We start from the raw sequence: 20,905 nt of genomic DNA on the forward strand, positions 1-20,905 counted from the left end.
AACACAGGCAGCGGGCACAGACCACATAACACCACGTAAACACAGGCAGCGGGCACAGGCCACATAACACCACGTAAACACAGGCAGCTGGCACAGGCCACATAACACCACGTAAACACAGGCAGCTGGCACAGGCCACATAACACCACGTAAACACAGGCAGCTGGCACAGGCCACATTACACCACATAAACACAGGCAGCGGGCACAGAGCACATAACACCACATAAACACAGGCAGCGGGCACAGAGCACATAACACCGCACCACATAAACACAGGCAGCTGGCACTGGCCACATAACACTGCACCACATAAACACAGGCAGCGGGCACAGACCACATAACACTGCACCACGTAAACACAGGCAGCTGGCACAGGCCACATAACACTGCACCACATAAACACAGGCAGCGGGCACAGAGCACATAACACTGCACCACATAAACACAGGCAGCGGGCACAGACCACATAACACCGCACCACATAAACACAGGCAGCGGGCACAGGCCACATAACGTCGCACCACATAAACACAGGCAGCGGGCACAGAGCACATAACACCACGTAAACACAGGCAGCGGGCACAGAGCACATAACACCGCACCACATAAACACAGGCAGCGGGCACAGACCACATAACACCGCACCACATAAACACAGGCAGCGGGCACAGGCCACATAACGTCGCACCACATAAACACAGGCAGTGGGCATAGGCTACATAACGTCGCACCACGTACACACAGGCAGCTGGCACAGAGCTGGGTATAAGCTTAGACTTCTTACTGCAAATTCTACTTGTTTCTGCTGTAAATACATCTAGACAATTCCTATATACCCATCCAGAGTCCAGTAACTGTGCTTCATGCAGACCATAACAAAGGGGACTCCCAGTGGCTTAACCCCCGGCATAAAATACACCCTGGTGCATCTACTACTGTCTTATCATAGCGTAAACCTGGTGCATCTACTACTGTCTTATCATAGCGTAAACCTGGTGCATCTACTACTGTCTTATCATAGCGTAAACCTGGTGCATCTACTACTGTCTTATCATAGCGTAAACCTGGTGCATCTACTACTGTCTTATCATAGCGTAAACCTGGTGCATCTACTACTGTCTTATCATAGCGTAAACCTGGTGCATCTACTACTGTCTTATCATAGCGTAAACCTGGTGCATCTACTACTGTCTTATCATAGCGTAAACCTGGTGCATCTACTACTGTCTTATCATAGCGTAAACCTGGTGCATCTACTACTGTCTTATCATAGCGTAAACCTGGTGCATCTACTACTGTCTTATCATAGCGTAAACCTGGTGCATCTACTACTGTCTTATCATAGCGTAAACCTGGTGCATATACTACTGTCTTATCATAGTGTAAACCTGGTGCATCTACTACTGTCTTATCATAGCGTAAACCTGGTGCATCTACTACTGTCTTATCATAGTGTAAACCTGGTGCATCTACTACTGTCTTATCATAGCGTAAACCTGGTGCATCTACTACTGTCTTATCATAGCGTAAACCTGGTGCATCTACTACTGTTATATCACAGTGTAAACCTGGTGCATCTACTACTGTCCTATCATAGCGTAAACCTGGTGCATCTACTACTGTCTTATCATAGCGTAAACCTGGTGCATCTACTACTGTCTTATCATAGCGTAAACCTGGTGCATCTACTACTGTCTTATCATAGCGTAAACCTGGTGCATCTACTACTGTCTTATCATAGCGTAAACCTGGTGCATCTACTACTGTCTTATCATAGCGTAAACCTGGTGCATCTACTACTGTCTTATCATAGCGTAAACCTGGTGCATCTACTACTGTCTTATCATAGCGTAAACCTGGTGCATCTACTACTGTCTTATCATAGCGTAAACCTGGTGCATATACTACTGTCTTATCATAGTGTAAACCTGGTGCATCTACTACTGTCTTATCATAGCGTAAACCTGGTGCATCTACTACTGTCTTATCATAGTGTAAACCTGGTGCATCTACTACTGTCTTATCATAGCGTAAACCTGGTGCATCTACTACTGTCTTATCATAGCGTAAACCTGGTGCATATACTACTGTTATATCACAGTGTAAACCTGGTGCATATACTACTGTTATAGTGTAAACCTGGCATATATACTACTGTTATATCATAGCGTAAACCTGGTGCATCTACTACTGTCTTATCATAGTGTAAGCCTGGTGCATGTACTACTGTAATATCATAGTGTAAACCTGGTGCATCTACTACTCTTATATCATAGTGTAAACCTGGTGCATATACTACTGTTATATCATAGTGTAAACCTGGTGCATATACTACTGTTATATCATAGCGTAAACCTGGTGCATCTACTACTGTCTTATCATAGCGTAAACCTGGTGCATATACTACTGTCTTATCATAGTGTAAACCTGGTGCATCTACTACTGTCTTATCATAGCGTAAACCTGGTGCATCTACTACTGTCTTATCATAGTGTAAACCTGGTGCATCTACTACTGTCTTATCATAGCGTAAACCTGGTGCATCTACTACTGTCTTATCATAGCGTAAACCTGGTGCATCTACTACTGTTATATCACAGTGTAAACCTGGTGCATCTACTACTGTCCTATCATAGCGTAAACCTGGTGCATCTACTACTGTCTTATCATAGCGTAAACCTGGTGCATCTACTACTGTCTTATCATAGCGTAAACCTGGTGCATCTACTACTGTCTTATCATAGCGTAAACCTGGTGCATCTACTACTGTCTTATCATAGCGTAAACCTGGTGCATCTACTACTGTCTTATCATAGCGTAAACCTGGTGCATCTACTACTGTCTTATCATAGCGTAAACCTGGTGCATCTACTACTGTCTTATCATAGCGTAAACCTGGTGCATCTACTACTGTCTTATCATAGCGTAAACCTGGTGCATATACTACTGTCTTATCATAGTGTAAACCTGGTGCATCTACTACTGTCTTATCATAGCGTAAACCTGGTGCATCTACTACTGTCTTATCATAGTGTAAACCTGGTGCATCTACTACTGTCTTATCATAGCGTAAACCTGGTGCATCTACTACTGTCTTATCATAGCGTAAACCTGGTGCATATACTACTGTTATATCACAGTGTAAACCTGGTGCATATACTACTGTTATAGTGTAAACCTGGCATATATACTACTGTTATATCATAGCGTAAACCTGGTGCATCTACTACTGTCTTATCATAGTGTAAGCCTGGTGCATGTACTACTGTAATATCATAGTGTAAACCTGGTGCATCTACTACTCTTATATCATAGTGTAAACCTGGTGCATATACTACTGTTATATCATAGTGTAAACCTGGTGCATATACTACTGTTATATCATAGTGTAAACCTGGTGCATATACTACTGTTATATCATAGCGTAAACTTGACATATATACTACTGTTATATCATAGTGTAAGACTGGTGCATATACTACTGTTATATCATAGTGTAAGACTGGTGCATATACTACTGTTATATCATAGTGTAAGACTGGTGCATATACTACTGTTATATCATAGCGTAAACCTGACATATATACTACTGTTGTATCACAGTGTAAACTTTGACATATATACTACTGTTATAGCATAAACCTGACATACTGTATATACTACTGTTATATTACAGTGTAAACTTTGACATATATACTACTGTTATATCATAGCGTAAACCTGACATATATACTACTGTTATATCATAGTGTAAACCTGACATATATACTACTGTTATATCACAGTGTAAACCTGACATATATACTACTGTTATATCATAGTGTAATCCTGACATATATACTACTGTTATATCACAGTGTAAACCTGACATATATACTACTGTTATATCACAGTGTAAACCTGACATATATACTACTGTTATATCATAGTGTAATCCTGACATATATACTACTGTTATATCATAGTGTAAACCTGACATATATATTACTGTTATATCATAGTGTAAACCTGACATATATACTACTGTTATATCATAGTGTAAACCTGACATATATACTACTGTTATATCATAGTGTAAACCTGACATATATACTACTGTTATATCATAGTGTAAACCTGACATATATACTACTGTTATATCATAGTGTAAACCTGACATATATACTACTGTTATATCACAGTGTAAATTTTGACATATATACTACTGTTATATCATAGTGTAAACCTGACATATATACTACTGTTATATCCTAGTGTAATCCTGACATATATACTACTGTTATATCATAGTGTAAACCTGACATATATACTACTGTTCTATCATAGTGTAATCCTGACATATATACGACTGTTATATCATAGTGTAAACCTGACTTATATACTACTGTTATATCATAGCGAAAACCTGACATATATACTACTGTTATATAATAGTGTAATCCTGACATATATACTACTGTTATATCATAGTGTAAACCTGACATATATACTACTGTTATATCATAGTGTAAACCTGACATATATACTACTGTTATATCATAGTGTAAACCTGACATATACTACTGTTATATCATAGTGTAAACCTGACATATATACTACTGTTATATCATAGCGTAAACCTGACATATATATACTACTGTTATATCACAGTGTAAACCTGACATATATACTACTGTTATATCATAGCGTAAACCTGACATATATACTACTGTTATATCATAGCGTAAACCTGACATATATACTACTGTTATATCATAGTGTAAACCTAACATATATATACTACTGTTATATCACAGTGTAAACCTGACATATATACTACTGTTATATCATAGTGTAATCCTGACATATATACTATTGTTATATCATAGTGTAAACCTGACATATATACTACTGTTATATCATAGTGTAATCCTGACATATATACTACTGTTATATCACAGTGTAAACCTGACATATATACTACTGTTATATCATAGTGTAATCCTGACATATATACTATTGTTATATCATAGTGTAAACCTGACATATATACTACTGTTATATCATAGTGTAATCCTGACATATATACTATTGTTATATCATAGTGTAAACCTGACATATATACTACTGTTATATCATAGTGTAATCCTGACATATATACTACTGTTATATCACAGTGTAATCCTGACATATATACCACTGTTATATCATAGTGTAATCCTGACATATATACCACTGTTATATCATAGTGTAATCCTGACATATATACTACTGTTATATCACAGTGTAAACCTGACATATATACTACTGTTATAGTGTAAACCTGACATATATACTACTGTTATATCATAGCGTAAACCTGACCTATATACTACTGTTATATCATACTGTAATCCTGACATATATACTACTGTTATATCATAGTGTAAACCTGACATATATACTACTATTATATCATAGTGTAATCCTGACATATATACCACTGTTATATCATAGTGTAAACCTGACATATATACTACTGTTATATCATAGCGTAAACCTGACATATATACTACTGTTATATCATAGCGTAAATCTGACATATATACTACTGTTATATCATAGTGTAATCCTGACATATATACCACTGTTATATCACAGTGTAATCCTGACATATATACCACTGTTATATCATAGTGTAAACCTGACATATACCACTGTTATATCATAGTGTAAACCTGACATATATACTACTGTTATATCATAGCGTAAATCTGACATATATACTACTGTTATAGTGTAATCCTGACATATATACTACTGTTATATCATAGTGTAAACCTGACATATATACTACTATTATATCATAGTGTAATCCTGACATATATACCACTGTTATATCATAGTGTAAACCTGACATATATACTACTGTTATATAATAGTGTAAACCTGACATATATACTACTGTTATATCATAGTGTAAACCTGACATATATACTACTGTTATATCACAGTGTAATCCTGACATATATACTACTGTTATATAATAGTGTAAACCTGACATATATACTACTGTTATATCATAGTGTAAACCTGACATATATACTACTGTTATATCACAGTGTAATCCTGACATATATACTACTGTTATAGTGTAATCCTGACATATATACTACTGTTATAGTGTAATCCTGACATATATACTACTGTTTCATCGTAGCGTACTTTTCCAGCCGAGCAGTCGGTGGAGACAGATTATTGGGTACACATAAAATGTACAGTTTTCCAGTCGTTGTGTTCTTCTCCTTTTACTTCCTACTGACTGACATAAGGTTCATGTAGACGCTGACCACATGTATCACAGCAACAAATGTCTCGTGTGCATCTATCTGATGGTGCAATAGCCGCTGGTCTGAAACAGGGAACTGAGAGTCTCCGCTGCCACCAATCACTTCGTCGCACTGAGCTGTTCCTGCAGAAACACAGCCGCACGGCGACGCATCCCTTTACGCTGATAGTGATCACTTACATTTACAGATTCATGCACAGAGCAAAAAGTGGAAATAAATATAAAGTCTGTGTTACTTAGGGGAATGCTAGCCTGCCGCAGATGCCGTTTCGTAGCCGCCATTAATCAGTGCGGACCTGCACCAGGGTAGCAGCGGACAGATGTCTGCATAGGCATATCTCAGCCCTCCATCCCGTGTACACTCCATCCCCAACACCGCCTACGACACCTCTTTATCACCCAGATACGCTGCTTGAGCCACATGTAGATGTTTGCGCTCAGCTACAGAGCGCACAGTGCAAAATGCGCACAATCCGCAAAACTCTGCGTCAGACCCTTAATGTGAAAATAAAATACACTTTACATAAAATGATAAAACATAAATAGGAATAAAAACCTTGCATTACACAAAGTCAGTGACAGATTGGGAGCAGGCGGCGTACTGCGCTGTACTGCAGGCTGACCTTTACCCGCTCACCGCGTCTCCCTCTTCCCTGCAGGATTACCGTAACCCCCTCCTGGAAATGGAGCCGAAGCTTCTGAGCGCTCGCAAGTGTCAGCTGGTCTTCTCGCGGGTGAAGGAGATCCTGCATTGCCATTCCGTCTTCCAGATCGCCCTGTCCTCCCGGGTGGCAGAGTGGGACACCACAGAGAAGATTGGGGACCTGTTTGTGGCCTCGGTAAGTGCCTGGTGCGGTGGTTGTATTGCAGCTCTCTGCGTCCTCTGTCTGCAGCCGGTGTATGTTACCAGCAGATTCCAGCGGTGGCCGCTCCGTGTCTCCTGAAGCCTCTCCTCGTTCCAGCCGTACTGTCGGTAGCTGCGTGGAAATACCAGTCAGCACCGGATACTATATTATTAGAGGCTGATAACGCTGGTGCCTAACCGCAGTCACCGCACCTTGCCGTTCCTCACCAGCGTATACATCTATTACTCTCCTACCTAATGTGCCACCGCTTCCACACTCCACATGAAAGACCAAACATCCACCATTCTTCCAGACTGTGATGTACTGTTATCGTCGTTCTATCACAGACCTTTCTAGCGAGATCTTCAGATGCACTTATATAGTAATATAGATATCAGGGTCCACAGGTGGCCTGTGTACCCCCAGATCTCTGCTCTGATCACCATCATCCACTATCTGCCCCTCTCCTGACCAGGCTGCGTTCATGCCTCCGTGTCCGGTTTGCATGTGTGCCTGGTTACGTGTCCTGGCCTATAACGCACTCGTGGCACCCTCCCGCCACCTCCCGCCTCACTTGGCGCAGGCTGGCAGACGTGCCAGAGTGCCGCAGAGATCGGTTGCGACTCTCACAGGCGTGTGTCCCCTGTGCGCCAGGTCTCAGGTGTCCGATTGCCTGTACTGGGTCTTTACAAATGGATAGGAAGAATAGGCCTCGCTCACTCCTGAGTCTGGCTTAGGGCCCATGGCGGCGTGAGTCCGACTTTGCGATTCCCTCCTTCTGTGGTTTCATCGCTTCTTAGCCAAACGTCTTCTCTCCCCCCCCCCTCCCCCTCCAAAGCTTCTCCATTGTCCCTCTGCTCAATTGTCCATCTGTTGACATGAACTCTCTCTTCGCTCCCCCAGTTCTCCAAGTCCATGGTACTAGATGTCTACAGTGATTACGTCAATAACTTCACCAACGCCATGACCCTGATCAAGAAGGCCTGTCTCACCAAGCTGGCCTTCCTGGAGTTCCTGAAGGTGAGAGGGGTACGGGAATATCTTCAGCCCAGGATTCTGCTCCGCGACACGTCCGTCCTCATTCTTTCTGGAGTGAAGTAAGATGGTAAACGGGAGTCTCTGTACGCCTGTAATGTCCTGTGTCCTGTGCTTGTTATACAGAAGAAGCAGGCAGCCAGTCCGGACAGGGTGACGCTCTATGGGCTGATGGTAAAACCGATCCAGCGATTTCCCCAGTTCATCCTCCTACTGCAGGTAAATCCCCGGCTCATGGACTCAGCCAGGCTGTCTCCGTGTGTCTCCTGCCCGTCACCCGTAACTGTCTCCTGCCCGTCACCTGTAACTGTCTCTCCTGCCCGTCACCTGTAACTGTCTCTCCTGCCTGTCACCTGTAACTGTCTCCTGCCCGTCACCTGTAACTGTCTCCTGCCCATCACCTGTAACTGTCTCTCCTGCCCGTCACCTGTAACTGTCTCTCCTGCCCGTCACCTGTAACTGTCTCCTGCCCATCACCTGTAACTGTCTCTCCTGCCCGTCACCTGTAACTGTCTCTCCTGCCCGTCACCTGTAACTGTCTCTCCTGCCCATCACCTGTAACTGTCTCTCCTGCCCATCACCTGTAACTGTCTCTCCTGCCCGTCACCTGTAACTGTCTCTCCTGCCCATCACCTGTAACTGTCTCCTGCCCGTCACCTGTAGCTGTCTCCTGCCCGTCACCTGTAGCTGTCTCCTGCCCGTCACCTGTAGCTGTCTCCTGCCCGTCACCTGTAGCTGTCTCCTGCCCGTCACCTGTAGCTGTCTCCTGCCCGTCACCTGTAGCTGTCTCCTGCCCGTCACCTGTAGCTGTCTCCTGCCCGTCACCTGTAGCTGTCTCCTGCCCGTCACCTGTAGCTGTCTCCTGCCCGTCACCTGTAGCTGTCTCCTGCCCGTCACCTGTAACTGTCTTCTTCCCGTCACCTGTAACTGTCTTCTTCCCGTCACCTGTAACTGTCTCCCGCCCGTCACATGTAAATGTCTGTCCTGTCCGTCACCTGTAACTGTCTCTCCTGCCCGTCACCTGTAACTGTCTCTCCTGCCCGTCACCTGTAACTGTCTCTACTGTCCGTCACCTGTAGATGTCTCCTGCCCGTCGCCTGTAAATGTCTCCTGCTCGTCACCTGTAGATGTCTCCTGCCCGTCACCTGTAACTGTCTCTCCTGTCCGTCACCTGTAACTGTCTCTCCTGTCCGTCACCCGTAACTGTCTCTCCTGTCCGTCACCCGTAACTGTCTCTCCTGTCCGTCACCCGTAACTGTCTCTCCTGTCCGTCACCCGTAACTGTCTCTCCTGTCCGTCACCCGTAACTGTCTCTACTGTCCGTCACCTGTAACTGTCTCTACTGTCCGTCACCTGTAACTGTCTCTACTGTCCGTCACCTGTAACTGTCTCTACTGTCCGTCACCTGTAACTGTCTCTCCTGTCCGTCACCTGTAACTGTCTCTCCTGTCCGTCACCTGTAACTGTCTCTCCTGTCCGTCACCTGTAACTGTCTCTCCTGTCCGTCACCTGTAACTGTCTCTCCTGTCCGTCACCTGTAACTGTCTCACCTGCCCGTCACCTGTAGCTGTCTCCTGCCTGTCACCTGTAACTGTCTCTCCTGCCTGTCACCTGTAACTGTCTCTCCTGCCTGTCACCTGTAGTTGTCTTCTGCCTGTCACCTGTAAATGTTTCCTGCCCGTCACCTGTAACTCTGTCCTGCAGGACATGCTGAAGAACACGCCTCGGGGACATGCAGACCGCCTGTCGCTGCAGCTGGCGCTGACGGAACTAGAGACCCTGGCGGAGAAGCTGAACGAGCAGAAACGCGTCGCAGATCAGGTGGCTGAGATCCAGCAGCTCTGCAAGAGTATAAATGACCGCAGCACCCTGCATAAGGTGAGGAAGGGCCCAGACTGCCGGGAGGTAATGGCCGGGTTATTCCCATTCATCATACATGTGCATAATAACAAATGAGGCACTGCTGTCACATCGCTCAGTGTGTGTATATAATAACAGATGAGGCACCTCTGTCAGATCGCTCAGTGTGTATATAATAATAGATGAGGCTCCTCTGTCAGATCGCTCAGTGTGTGTATAATATTAGATGAGGCACCTCTGTCACATCGCTCAGTGTGTATATAATAACAGATGAGGCACCTCTGTCAGATGGCTCAGTGTGTATATAATAATAGATGAGGCTCCTCTGTCAGATCGCTCAGTGTGTGTATAATATTAGATGAGGCACCTCTGTCACATCGCTCAGTGTGTATATAATAACAGATGAGGCACCTCTGTCAGATCGCTCAGTGTGTATATAATAATAGATGAGACACCTCTGTCACATCGCTCAGTGTGTATATAATAATAGATGAGGCACCTCTGTCACATCGCTCAGTGTGTATATAAAAATAGGTGAGGCACCTCTGTCACATCGCTCAGTATGTATATAATAATAGATGAGGCACCGCTGTCAGATGGCTCAGTGTATATATAATAATAGATGAGGCACCTCTGTCACATCGCTCAGTGTGTATATAATAATAGATGAGGCACCGCTGTCAGATGGCTCAGTGTGTATATAATAATAGATGAGGCACCTCTGTCACATCGCTCAGTGTGTATATAATAATAGATGAGGCACCTCTGTCACATCGCTCAGTGTGTATATAATAATAGATGAGGCACCTCTGTCAGATGGCTCAGTGTGTATATAATAATAGATGAGGCACCTCAGTCAGATGGCTCAGTGTGTGTATAATAATAGATGAGGCACCTCAGTCAGATGGCTCAGTGTGTGTATAATAATAGATGAGGCACCTCAGTCAGATCGCTCAGTGTGTGTATAATATTAGATGAGGCACATCTGTCAGAACGCTCGCTGTGTATATAATAATAGATGAGACACCTCTGTCAGATGGCTCAGTGTGTGTATATAATAATAGATGAGGCACCTCTGTCAGATGGCTCAGTGTGTGTATATAATAATAGATGAGGCACCTCAGTCAGATGGCTCAGTGTGTGTATAATAATAGATGAGGCAACACTGTCAGATCGCTCAGTCTGTATATAATAATAGATGAGGCACCTCTGTCACATCGCTGAGTGTGTATATAATAATAGATGAGGCACCTCTGTCAGATCGCTCAGTGTGTATATAATAATAGATGAGACATCTCTGTCAGATCGCTCAGTGTGTATATAATAATAGATGAGACACCTCTGTCAGATGGCTCAGTGTGTGTGTATAATAATAGATGAGGCAACACTGTCAGATCGCTCAGTCTGTATATAATAATAGATGAGGCACCTCTGTCACATCGCTGAGTGTGTATATAATAATAGATGAGGCACCTCTGTCAGATCGCTCAGTGTGTATATAATAATAGATGAGACATCTCTGTCAGATCGCTCAGTGTGTATATAATAATAGATGAGACACCTCTGTCAGATGGCTCAGTGTGTGTATAATAATAGATGAGGCAACACTGTCAGATCGCTCAGTGTGTATATAATAATAGATGAGGCACCTCTGTCAGATCGCTGAGTGTGTATATAATAATAGATGAGGCACCTCTGTCAGATCGCTCAGTGTGTATATAATAATAGATGAGACATCTCTGTCAGATCGCTCAGTGTGTGTATATAATAATAGATGAGGCACTTCTGTCTCATCGCTCCGCGTGTAGTCAGTGTGTATATAATATTAGATGAGGCACCGCTGTTAGAACGCTCGCTGTATATATAATAATAGATGAGGCACCTCTGTCAGAACGCTCGCTGTGTATATAATAATAATAGATGAGGCACCCCTGTCAGATCGCTCAGTGTGTATATAATAATAGATGAGGCACCTCTGTCAGATCGCTCAGTGTGTATATAATAATAGATGAGGCACCTCTGTCAGATCGCTCAGTGTGTATATAATAATAGATGAGGCACCTCTGTCAGATCGCTCAGTGTGTAGTCCGTGTGTGCATCATAATAGATGAGGCACCTCTGTCACATCGCTCAGTATGTATATAATATTAGATGAGGCACCTCTGTCAGATTGCACATTGTGTGTTTATATAATAATAGATGAGGCACCTCTGTCAGATCGCTCAGTGTGTGTATAATAATAGGTGAGGCACCTCTGTCAGAACGCTCAGTGTGTGTGTAGAAAAATAGATGAGGCACCTCAGTCAGATCGCTCAGTGTGTGTATAATATTAGATGAGGTACCTCTGTCAGATGGTTCAGTGTGTATATAATAATAGATGAGGCACCTCTGTCAGATGGCTCGGTGTGTATATAAAAATAGATGAGGCACCTCTGTCAGATCGCTGAGTGTGTATATAATAACAGATGAGGCACCACTGTCAGATCGCTCAGTGTGTATATAATAATAGATGAGGCACCTCTGTCAGATCGCTGAGTGTGTAAATAATAGATGAGGCACCTCTGTCAGATCGCTGATTGTGTATATAATAATAGATGAGGCTCCTCTGTCAGATGGCTCAGTGTGTATATAATAACAGATGAGGCACCTCTGTCAGATGGCTCAGTGTGTGTATATAATAATAGATGAGGCACCTCTGTCAGATGGCTCGGTGTGTATATAAAAATAGATGAGGCACCTCTGTCAGATCTCTGAGTGTGTATATAATAATAGATGAGGCACCGCTGTCAGATTGCTAGGTGTGTAGTCCGTGTGTATATAATAATAGATGAGGCACCGCTGTCAGATCGCTCAGTGTGTATATAATAATAGATGAGGCACCTCTGTCAGATCGCTGAGTGTGTAAATAATAATAGATGAGGCACCTCTGTCAGATCGCTGAGTGTGTATATAATAATAGATGAGGCTCCTCTGTCAGATCGCTCAGTGTGTATATAATAATAGGTGAGGCACCTGTCAGATGGCTCAGTGTGTGTAGAATATTAGATGAGGCACCTCTGTCAGATGGCTCAGTGTGTGTATAATAATAGATGAGGCAACACTGTCAGATCGCTCAGTCTGTATATAATAATAGATGAGGCAACACTGTCAGATCGCTCAGTCTGTATATAATAATAGATAAGGCACCTCTGTCAGATCGCTCAGTGTGTGTATATAATATTAGATGAGGCACTTCTGTCTCATCGCTCCAGGTGTAGTCAGTGTGTATATAATATTAGATGAGGCACCGCTGTTAGATCGCTCGCTGTATATATAATAATAGATGAAGCACCGCTGTCAGATGGCTCAGTGTGTATATAATAATAGATGAGGCACCTCTGTCACATCGCTCAGTGTGTATATAATAATAGATGAGGCACCTCTGTCAGATCGCTCAGTGTGTAGTCCGTGTGTGCATCATAATAGATGAGGCACCTCTGTCACATCGCTCAGTATGTATATAATATTAGATGAGGCACCTCTGTCAGATTGCACATTGTGTGTTTATATAATAATAGATGAGGCACCTCAGTCAGATCGCTCAGTGTGTGTATAATATTAGATGAGGTACCTCTGTCAGATGGTTCAGTGTGTATATAATAATAGATGAGGCACCTCTGTCAGATGGCTCGGTGTGTATATAAAAATAGATGAGGCACCTCTGTCAGATCGCTGACTGTGTATATAATAACAGATGAGGCACCACTGTCAGATCGCTCAGTGTGTATATAATATTAGATGAGGCACCGCTGTTAGATCGCTCGCTGTATATATAACAATAGATGAGGCACCTCTGTCAGAACGCTCGCTGTGTATATAATAATAGATGAGGCACCTCTGTCACATCGCTCAGTGTGTATATAATAATAGATGAGGTACGTCTGTTCAATCGCTCAGTGTGAATATAATAATAGATGAGACACCTCTGTCAGATCGCTCAGTGTTTATATAATAATAGATGAGGCTCCTCTGTCAGATGGCTCAGTGTGTATATAATAATAGATGAGGCACCGCTGTCAGATGGCTCAGTGTGTATATAATAATAGATGAGGCACCTCTGTCACATCGCTCAGTGTGTATATAATATTAGATGAGGCACCGCTGTTAGATCGCTCGCTGTATATATAATAATAGATGAAGCACCGCTGTCAGATGGCTCATTGTGTATATAATAATAGATGAGGCACCTCTGTCACATCGCTCAGTGTTTATATAATAATAGATGAGGCACCGCTGTCAGATGGCTCAGTGTGTATATAATAATAGATGAGGCACCTCTGTCACATCGCTCAGTGTGTATATAATAATAGGTGAGGCACCTCTGTCACATCGCTCAGTGTGTATATAATAATAGGTGAGGCACCTCTGTCACATCGCTCAGTGTGTATATAATAATAGGTGAGGCACCTCTGTCACATCGCTCAGTGTGTATATAATAATAGGTGAGGCACCTCTGTCACATCGCTCAGTGTGTATATAATAATAGGTGAGGCACCTCTGTCACATGGCTCAGTGTGTATATAATAATAGGTGAGGCACCTCTGTCACATCGCTCAGCGTGTATATAATAGATGAGGCACCGCTGTCAGATGGCTGTGTGTATATAATAATAGATGAGGCACCTCTGTCACATCGCTCAGTGTGTATATTATAATAGATGAGGCACCTCTGTCACATCGCTCAGTGTGTATATAATAATAGATGAGGCACCTGTCAGATGGCTCAGTGTGTATATAATAATAGATGAGGTACCTCAGTCAGATCGCTCAGTGTGTGTATAATATTAGATGAGGCACCTCTGTCAGATGGCTCAGTGTGTATATAATAATAGATGAGACATCTCTGTCAGATCGCTCAGTATGTATATAATAATAGATGAGACACCTCTGTCAGATGGCTCAGTGTGTGTATATAATAATAGATGAGGCACCTCGGTCAGATGGCTCAGTGTGTATAATAATAGATGAGGCAACACTGTCAGATCGCTCAGTCTGTATATAATAATAGATAAGGCACCTCTGTCAGATTGCTCAGTGTGTGTATATAATAATAGATGAGGCACTTCTGTCTCATCGCTCCGCGTGTAGTCAGTGTGTATATAATATTAGATGAGGCACCGCTGTTAGATCGCTCGCTGTATATATAACAATAGATGAGGCACCTCTGTCAGAACGCTCGCTGTGTATATAATAATAGATGAGGCACCTCTGTCACATCGCTCAGTGTGTATATAATAATAGATGAGGTACGTCTGTTCAATCGCTCAGTGTGAATATAATAATAGATGAGACACCTCTGTCAGATCGCTCAGTGTTTATATAATAATAGATGAGGCTCCTCTGTCAGATGGCTCAGTGTGTATATAATAATAGATGAGGCACCTCTGTCACATCGCTCAGTGTGTATATAATAATAGATGAGGCACCACTGTCAGATGGCTGTGTGTATATAATAATAGATGAGGCACCTCTGTCACATCGCTCAGTGTGTATATAATAATAGATGAGGCACCGCTGTCAGATGGCTCAGTGTGTATATAATAATAGATGAGGCACCTCTGTCACATCGCTCAGTGTGTATATAATAATAGATGAGGCACCTCTGTCACATTGCTCAGTGTGTATATAATAATAGATGAGTCACCTCTGTCAGATCGCTCAGTGTGTATATAATAATAGATGAGACACCTCTGTCAGATGGCTCAGTGTGTATATAATAATAGATGAGGCACCTCTGTCAGATGGCTGTGTGTATATAATAATAGATGAGGCACCTCAGTCAGATCGCTCAGTGTGTGTATAATATTAGATGAGGCACCTCTGTCAGAACGCTCGCTGTGTATATAATAATAGATGAGGCACCTCTGTCAGATGGCTCAGTGTGTATATAATAATAGATATGACATCTCTGTCAGATCGCTCAGTGTGTATATAATAATAGATGAGACACCTCTGTCAGATGGCTCAGTGTGTGTATATAATAATAGATGGCTCAGTGTGTGTATATAATAATAGATGAGGCACCTCGGTCAGATGGCTCAGTGTGTGTATAATAATAGATTAGGCAACACTGTCAGATCGCTCAGTCTGTATATAATAATAGATAAGGCACCTCTGTCAGATTGCTCAGTGTGTGTATATAATAATAGATGAGGCACTTCTGTCTCATCGCTCCGCGTGTAGTCAGTGTGTATATAATATTAGATGAGGCACCGCTGTTAGATCGCTCGCTGTATATATAATAATAGATGAGGCACCTCTGTCAGAACGCTCGCTGTGTATATAATAATAGATGAGGCACCTCTGTCAGATCGCTCAGTGTGTATATAATAATAGATGAGGCACCTCTGTCAGATCGCTCAGTGTGTATATAATAATAGATGAGGCACCGCTGTCAGATGGCTCAGTGTGTATATAATAATAGATGAGGCACCTCTGTCACATCGCTCAGTGTGTATATAATAATAGATGAGGCACCTCTGTCACATTGCTCAGTGTGTATATAATAATAGATGAGTCACCTCTGTCAGATCGCTCAGTGTGTATATAATAATAGATGAGACACCTCTGTCAGATGGCTCAGTGTGTATATAATAATAGATGAGGCACCTCTGTCAGATGGCTGTGTGTATATAATAATAGATGAGGCACCTCAGTCAGATCGCTCAGTGTGTGTATAATATTAGATGAGGCACCTCTGTCAGAACGCTCGCTGTGTATATAATAATAGATGAGGCACCTCTGTCAGATGGCTCAGTGTGTATATAATAATAGATGAGACATCTCTGTCAGATCGCTCAGTGTGTATATAATAATAGATGAGACACCTCTGTCAGATGGCTCAGTGTGTGTATATAATAATAGATGGCTCAGTGTGTGTATATAATAATAGATGAGGCACCTCGGTCAGATGGCTCAGTGTGTGTATAATAATAGATTAGGCAACACTGTCAGATCGCTCAGTCTGTATATAATAATAGATAAGGCACCTCTGTCAGATTGCTCAGTGTGTGTATATAATAATAGATGAGGCACTTCTGTCTCATCGCTCCGCGTGTAGTCAGTGTGTATATAATATTAGATGAGGCACCACTGTTAGATCGCTCGCTGTATATATAATAATAATAATAGATGAGGCACCTCTGTCAGAACGCTCGCTGTGTATATAATAATAGATGAGGCACCTCTGTCAGATCGCTCAGTGTGTATATAATAATAGATGAGGCACCTCTGTCAGATCGCTCAGTGTGTAGTCCGTGTGTGCATCATAATAGATGAGGCACTGCTGTCAGATGGCTCAGTGTGTGTATATAAAAATAGATGAGACACCTCTGTCACATCGCTCAGTATGTATATAATATTAGATGAGGCACCTCTGTCAGATTGCTCATTGTGTGTATATATCATAATAGATGAGGCACCTCTGTCAGATCGCCCAGTGTGTGTATAATAATAGGTAAGGCACCTCTGTCAGAACGCTCAGTGTGTGTATATAAAAATAGATGAGGCACCTCAGTTTGATCGCTCAGTGTGTGTATAATATTAGATGAGGTACCTCTGTCAGAACGCTCGCTATGTATATAATAATAGATGAGGCACCGCTGTCAGATGGCTCAGTGTGTGTATATAATAATAGATGAGGCACCTCTGTCAGATGGCTCGGTGTGTATATAAAAATAGATGAGGCACCTCTGTCAGATCGCTGAGTGTGTATATAATAATAGATGAGGCACCGCTGTCAGATTGCTAGGTGTGTAGTCAGTGTTTATATAATAATAGATGAGGCACCGCTGTCAGATCGCTCAGTGTGTATATATTAATAGATGAGGCACCTCTGTCAGATCGCTGAGTGTGTAAATAATAATAGATGAGGCACCTCTGTGAGATCGCTGAGTGTGTATATAATAATAGATGAGGCTCCTCTGTCAGATGGCTCAGTGTGTATATAATAATAGATGAGGCACCTCTGTTAGATGGCTCAGTGTGTGTATATAATAATAGATGAGGCACCTCTGTCAGATGTCTCGGTGTGTATATAAAAATAGATGAGGCACCTCTGTCAGATCGCTCAGTGTGTATATAATAATAGATGAGGCACCTCTGTCAGATGGCTCAGTGTGTATATAATAATAGATGAGGCACCTCTGTTAGATGGCTCAGTGTGTGTATATAATAATAGATGAGGCACCTCTGTCAGATGTCTCGGTGTGTATATAAAAAGAGATGAGGCACCTCTGTCAGATCGCTGAGTATGTATATAATAATAGATGAGGCACGGCTGTCAGATTGCTAGGTGTGTAGTCAGTGTGTATATAATAATAGATGAGGCACCTCTGTCAGATCGCTTAGTGTGTATATAATAATAGGTGAGGCACCTGTCAGATGGCTCAGTGTGTGTATAATATTAGATGAGGCACCTCTGTCAGATGGCTCAGTGTGTGTATAATAATAGATGAGGCAACACTGTCAGATCGCTCAGTCTGTATATAATAATAGATGAGGCACCTCTGTCAGATCGCTCAGTGTGTGTATAATATTAGATGAGGCACCTCTGTCAGATCGCTCAGTGTGTGTATATAATAATAGATGAGGCATTTCTGTCTCATCGCTCCGGGTGTAGTCAGTGTGTATATAATATTAGATGAGGCACCGCTGTTAGATCGCTCGCTGTATATATAATAGATGATGCACCTCTGTCAGAACGCTCACTGTGTATATAATAATAGATGAGGCACCTCTGTCAGATCGCTCAGTGTGTATATAAAAATAGATGAGGCACCTCTGTCCGATCGCTCAGTGTGTAGTCCGTGTGTGCATCATAATAGATGAGGCACCGCTGTCAGATGGCTTAGTGTGTGTATATAAAAATAGATGAGGCACCTCAGTCAGATCGCTCAGTGTGTGTATAATAATAGATGAGGTACCTCTGTCAGAACGCTCGCTATGTATATAATAATAGATGAGGCACCTCCGTCAGATGGGTCAGTGTGTATATAATAATAGATGAGGCACCTCTGTCAGATGGCTCGGTGTGTATATAAAAATAGATGAGGCACCTCTGTCAGATCGCTGAGTGTGTATATAATAATAGATGAGGCACCTGTCAGATGGCTCAGTGTGTGTATAATAATAGATGAGGCACCTCTGTCAGATCGCTCAGTGTGTATATAATAGATGAGGCACCTCTGTCAGATGGCTCAGTGTGTATATAATAATAGATGAGGCACCTCTGTCAGATCGCTCAGTGTGTATATAATAATAGATGAGGCACCTCTGTCAGATGGCTCAGTGTGTATATAATAATAGATGAGGCACCTCTGTCAGATGGCTCAGTGTATGTATATAATAATAGATGAGGCACCTCTGTCAGATGGCTCAGTGTGTGTATAATAATGTTACGGAGCTGGCAGGCGGTTTAGGTTGCTGATATTGCTGATAATGGGGTGTGTATATAGCTCAGGCCTCTGCATTATTATAAGAAGATGGCGTTGGTGTGTGTTGCGGTATTGAATATTGACCCTCATTCCGAGTTGATCGCTCGCTGCATTTTTTCGCAGCGCAGCGGTCCGGTTACTACTGCGCATGCGTATGCACCGCATTGCGCAGGCCTGTCGTACGGGTACAAACAGCATTGTTGCTGTTCAATGCTTCTAGCTATGAATCCATTTACACAGCCGATCGCAAGGAGATTGACATGAAGAGGGCGTTTGTGGGCGGCAACTGACCGTTTTCTGGGAGTGGTTGGAAAAACGCAGGCGTGTCCAAGCGTTTACAGGGCTGGTGTCTGACGTCAATTTCCGGGACCAAAAAGACTGAAGTGATCGCAGCGGCTGAGTAAGTCCAGAGCTACTCAGAAACTGCAAAAAAAAAATTTGTACCGCTCGGCTGCACATGCGATCGCACACTTGCAAAGCGAAAACACACTCCCCTATAGGCGGCGACTATCTGATCGCTGCTCTGCAAAAAATAGCTAGCGAGCGATCAACTCGGAATGAGGGCCATTGTGTTATAAGAAAGCAGAGCCCAGTAGGTTTGACTTCGATATCAATATTGTAGAAGGGCCATTAAACGGACTCCAGTCATAGTAAGAGTCGCCCTTATTCTGATATTATATACACACTGACTACACACTCTCCCTTCGTCTTACAGAATCTGAGCTCTGGGCTGAACCAGCTCCTCATCTGCGAGACGCTCACTGAGATGGTGTACGGGGAGAAGGGACAGCTTCTGAAATCCAAGGAACGCAAGCTCTTCTTACTGAATGATGTCCTGGTGTGTGCCAACATCAACTTCAAGTGAGTGTCCACTATGGGACAAGGGGGTCCCAAGTTAAAGTGGTTGTCCACGACGCCTGGTTAATATTACATCCCTTCTTCCATATAGCAAATCATGGGCACCTAGCCAACCTCCATTCCCCCTAACCTAGTTTCAGACCTATTGTAAGCTGTCAATGAGTCTTCTGTTGGCCATTGAATACTATGGGCAGTTGGAGCCCTTCTTCAGGTCATTAGGGGATTCCCTTTACAATCACTGGGACCTCTGTAATGAGGTGTTTTAATCACAGAGACATGAGCTCATCCAAACATGGCCAACATTCCATTCTTCTCTCTTTCCAGGGGGCAGCCGGATATTGGGAATCTGGTTCCGCTGGGGCCTCGCTACGTGCTGAAGTGGAACGCTGCTTTGAACCAGCTCCACGTGGCAGAGTTTGGCTTGGAAGGGAACGTGTTTGAGAAAGAAGCAGCGGCTGGACTTCAGTCTGTCAGCAAGAAGCAGTCGCCCTCTGCGGGTCAGAGTAAGTCCGCTCTGTCTCTGCGG

General features: G+C 42.9%; 1 protein-coding gene across 7 annotated transcripts in view; it reads left to right on the forward strand.

Annotated features, from left to right (window-relative positions):
* Positions 1-20,905, forward strand: part of ARHGEF10L (Rho guanine nucleotide exchange factor 10 like) — a 252,227-nt gene that overhangs the window by 171,497 nt on the left and 59,825 nt on the right. For all 7 annotated transcript variants that reach the window (XM_063942112.1, XM_063942111.1, XM_063942110.1 and 4 more), the window contains 6 exons: positions 6,969-7,148; positions 8,058-8,174; positions 8,316-8,408; positions 9,894-10,067; positions 20,237-20,382; positions 20,704-20,882. In XM_063942112.1, coding sequence (XP_063798182.1) covers positions 6,969-7,148; positions 8,058-8,174; positions 8,316-8,408; positions 9,894-10,067; positions 20,237-20,382; positions 20,704-20,882 — 889 coding nt within the window. The remainder of the gene's footprint in view (positions 1-6,968; positions 7,149-8,057; positions 8,175-8,315; positions 8,409-9,893; positions 10,068-20,236; positions 20,383-20,703; positions 20,883-20,905) is intronic.

Source organism: Pseudophryne corroboree, chromosome 10 (assembly GCF_028390025.1).
Source record: "Pseudophryne corroboree isolate aPseCor3 chromosome 10, aPseCor3.hap2, whole genome shotgun sequence".
NCBI lineage: Eukaryota > Metazoa > Chordata > Amphibia > Anura > Myobatrachidae > Pseudophryne > Pseudophryne corroboree.